This window comes from Pteropus vampyrus, unplaced genomic scaffold, assembly GCF_000151845.1.
Source record: "Pteropus vampyrus isolate Shadow unplaced genomic scaffold, Pvam_2.0 Scaffold3206, whole genome shotgun sequence".
In the NCBI taxonomy this organism is placed as follows: Eukaryota; Metazoa; Chordata; class Mammalia; order Chiroptera; family Pteropodidae; genus Pteropus; species Pteropus vampyrus.
The window spans coordinates 1-4222 of NW_011891987.1; the positions used below are offsets into that span (position 1 = coordinate 1).

General features: G+C 47.1%; 1 protein-coding gene across 1 annotated transcript in view; it reads right to left on the minus strand.

Annotated features, from left to right (window-relative positions):
* Positions 1-4: 4 nt before the first annotated feature.
* Positions 5-4222, minus strand: part of LOC105310426 (neutrophil cytosol factor 4-like) — a gene marked incomplete at its 5' end in the record, with an annotated part of 6563 nt that continues 2345 nt past the window's right edge. Inside the window, 3 exons of the mRNA XM_023526723.1 lie at positions 5-1259; positions 2411-2476; positions 2761-2910. Of these exons, the coding sequence (XP_023382491.1) occupies positions 1064-1259; positions 2411-2476; positions 2761-2910 (412 nt within the window). The remainder of the gene's footprint in view (positions 1260-2410; positions 2477-2760; positions 2911-4222) is intronic.

A 4222-nucleotide genomic window follows, 5' to 3' on the forward strand; every position in this document is an offset into this window, starting at 1 on the left:
ATGCTTAGCAGTGTCTTTGCTTGTCATTTATTCTTTCATCTCAGATTAATCTCCAAGGGCCATTTTCACCGTCACTAATGAAAGACGATTTTACTAAGTATATAATTCTTGATCGAAAGTTATTTTGTCTAAAAAATCCGAAGCTATGATTATATTGACTTTGGCTTCCATGGGTGCTGTTGAGAAATGTGCTTACCATTCTAATTGTTATTTTGTAGTGTTCTCAACTTTCTTTGACTGCTTTTAGGATCTTTTCTTTGACTTTGGTGTTTTGCGGTTTCAAATGTTGTAGCCAGTTGCACACCACTTTTTATGTGTCCTGCTTACCCTGGTATGCTTCTTATATCCATAGATTTAAGTTTTTCATCGCTTTTGAAATATTATATCTGCCATCTATTTAAATGTTGCTTCTCCATTCTCTATATTTTTTCTGAGATTCTGATTTTAAAAGAACTCTTATTCTATTGTTCATATTTCGTAACTTTGTTTTCAGATGCTCCAACTACTTGTCTCTCTGTGTTATATTTTGGGTAATTTCTTTGGTTTTAGCTTCCAATTTACTCGTTTTCTCTTTACCTCTGTGTAATATACTATCTAACTCATCCACCGATTTTCCTGTTTCAACAGATTTACACACACACACACCTATACCAGTGTGCGTGGTGGGGGGGGTGTATCTTTCTTTTGCCAATCTGCCTGGTCATTCTCTTTAGCTCAATCGTTGTTATGATTTCATTCTTTATTTCTTTAAACATTTTAGTCATATAGTTCAAAACTCCATAGTCCCTGGGGCTCTAAAGCTTGTTTGTTGTGAGAGGGAGGAGCGGGAGGGTCATTGAAGAACCTCGCTACTTTTTGTGAGGCTCATGATTTTTTGCAGAGTGTGTCCTATCTAGGGTCTAGTTGATTTTCAGCAGTCAGGCCCCTTGGTGAATCTGGTCAGGCAACATGTTAGAAGACAAAGAATTGGGTTCGTGTGAACAGATGTTGTAAGGTCTGCTTAATTTTTCTTAAATGGATGTTTTTGCAGGTCCCCTTCACTGCCCCCAGGGACACCGTTGGCTCAAGGGAATGTATTGTAGACCCTGTAGTCGTCCTTCTGGGTGATGTGCAGCTTCCAGGGGAAGAGACGCTTCTGGGAGGGGAGAGCTTGGGCCTGCCTCACCATGAGCCTCACGTCCTCATCTGAGAGCAGCCGGACCAGGTCGCCATCAGCATCCCGGTAATTTAGGGCAATGTCCTCCCTCCGGAACTCCCGCCTGTGTAGGAAAGATCAGGGTGAATGAAAGGTCCAGCAGCCTTACACCTAAGCATGGGGGCAAGGGGATGGGGCAGAAAGAGATTTAGGGACTGGATCTAAGAATCAGAGGAGTTCAGAGTCTTATACAGGCCTTACCCTCCGAGTGGGCCAACCTCTCACTGTACAGATGGAGAAACAGAACCATGGGGCTGGGTGGGGATTTTCACACTAAATTAGTGTCACAGCCTGAAATGTCCTGTGTATCAATGTGCTGAACACTTAAGAACTGTTGTAGGGAAGAGGAGTGCACAGAGTAGAGCAGAATAAAGTCCCTGAGAGACACCTGGGAGCAGCTATTGAGAACCCTTTAAGGACTGGGACCGTCTGACAGAAGGTATGGGTAGGTGGGCACACTTACACCTGGCTGCTGGAAGGAACAAGTGACTCAACCTTTCTATGGCTAATTTGACCAAACAGGTCAGAAGCCTCACAGACTTGCAAACACCTTGATCCCAAAATTCCGCTTTGGAAAATCATCCCAAGGAAGTAATAGGGTAACTCACCAAATATGTGAATCATATCATTACTTATGATAGTAAAAATGTGGAAGATAATTTGAATGGCCAACAAAAGTGGATGGGCATATTAATTATGGTGCATCCACCGAAAGATACTATGTAGCCAATTAAAGTAATAGTTACGTGGCGGGGGGGGGCAGGGGGTGCACTGAAAAATCACTTCTTTATACCTTTTTATGACTTCTGACATTCTTTTTTTATATAATAAATAGGTATTACTTTTACAGTCAGGAAAGTCACAATGCCATTTCCATTCTGTGAAATAATCGTCCATAACTAAACTGAGTCTCCGGAGGCAGTAGTTCCTTGATGGTGGAGGGTCCGAGTCCAAGATTTTTACCTAAAGAGACTTTAGCTCCAGCTACAGATCCACACTCAACAAGCTGTGTGACTCATCCAAGCCCCTTCACCTCACCGCAGCTCCCACTCTAACATGGGGAGCTGAACCCCACCCTGCAGGGCTGAGTCGTGGATAAAACAAGGAAGCAAAGGAGATGCAGACAGGACCTAATGCATTGTATTTCTGCATCTGATCTCTTCTCCGTGGCATGTGACCCACCCCGCCTTCTGCCCTCCCACCCCAGCCCCTCACCTCATGAGTTCCAGCAGGTCCTTGAATAGTGGAGTGCTACTGAGGTCTTCCTCCACCGCGATGTCCCTAAGGGAACAACAGGCATCAATGAGGAGCCATCAGGCCAGAAGGGGGACATGGGAATGAGGCTGGCCAGGCCATGATGGACCTTGACATCTCATTATGGTGATACGATTTATTTGGAGGACCGTGGGGGGCCACTGCAGGCCTTAAGTGTGTGTGTGTGTAGGGGCAACATGAGATCTGATTTGGGTCTCAGAGCCCAGAGTGTGATACGGGGGTGGGAGGGGGGCGGGTTGGGAGCGGGGCAAGGAGAGTGGACTGGGCCCTCCCTCTGGGAGGCCACGAACTTGATGGTGCTGATGGTGTCCTCGTAGTAATAGCAGCGCAGCCAGTTTGTGGGGTCGTCTTCTTCCGGGAAGTCCTTGAGGATCTTCACAAAAGACAGGGGGAAGATGCCTGTGGCTCCTCGAACAGTGCCCTGAGGAGGAAAAATGGGACTGCTCTGCCAGCACGAAGAGGCAGAGGGCCACATCTCAGGGCCCCCAGCCCCCTTATAATGATGGGGAAAGACAGACGAGGCCTGGGTCCCCTTATATAGAGGGAGGAGAAAAAGTGACCAAGGTTACCAAGAGAAGATTCCCATTTTAGAACAGATCGAGATCTGAATTTATCTGGAAGGTTGCTATCATCTTTCATTCATTCACTCCATCATTCATTCATTCATTCAAAGACTTTTTGAGCACTAGCTATGTGGCCGGCTCTGGACACTCAGAAGAGATGAAAGTCCCTGCCCTCCCTCATGAAACTGCCACTAGAATGGAGAGGAACAGACAATGTGCAGGTAAATAGATGAACTTTATGGTGAGTCAGATGGTGGGGAGAAGAGGGGTGGTTCCCTCTCATTCATTCATTCCACAGATACCACTGAGCACCTGCTTAGGCCAAACAGCCAGAAATCTCTCTGACCCGCCCCAGCCTCTCTCCTAAACTTCAGGCTAAGACCCAGCCACTACATGGTTTCATAGTCTTCAAAACCCTATGAAAGACGTATTGTTTATATCTCATTTTGCAGACATATAAAGTGAGGTTCAAAGTAGTCCTCCCCTGACCTGAGGCCAGAAGTTGGCCAGCATACTAACTCAAAGAACTTTCCAGAAAACAAGAAGGCGAAAGACATGTCCTGTTTCTGAACCAGCGACACCCCTCAGGCAGCTGTCGAAGCTGATGAGTACCTAAGACAGACTCCAGGATCGGGGTGAAATCAAAACTGCCAGGTTGGCGAGGCTGATGATGGCCCTTGCTCCTCTCCAGCCCCGGATGCCAGGGACCCTCCCCTTCATCGTCCCCCTGGGACCTGTCCTACGACTTCCTTCAGACACTGTCCCCAGGAGCCCTGAGAGGTGGGAATCTTGTTTAAGAACAACAGGACTTAATCTAAAAGGCTAGCAATGGGCCAGGGCCTCCCACCTGCTGACCTGTCATCGCAATCCACGGAGTCACTGTGAGCCCTTGTATGGGTCACACTGACTGCGTGCGGGACAAAGCAATGACCAAGACAGGCCCTGGCTCCAGAGTCTCATTTAACTCTTTGGACAGCCCTGGTGTCAGCCAGAAGCAAGCATCCTGACTCTCCATGGGCCACGCACCAAACAGCCACACCTGCTTTAACTCTTCCAAGAACCCTGTGAAGAAATTGCCAGTGTTGCCTCAATTGGAAGAAAGGAAACCACAGAGTTGAGCAAGTTTCCCAAGGTCACAAAGCTAGTTAAAAACAGAGCTAGGACGTGACAGTAGACAGGCTGACTCCAG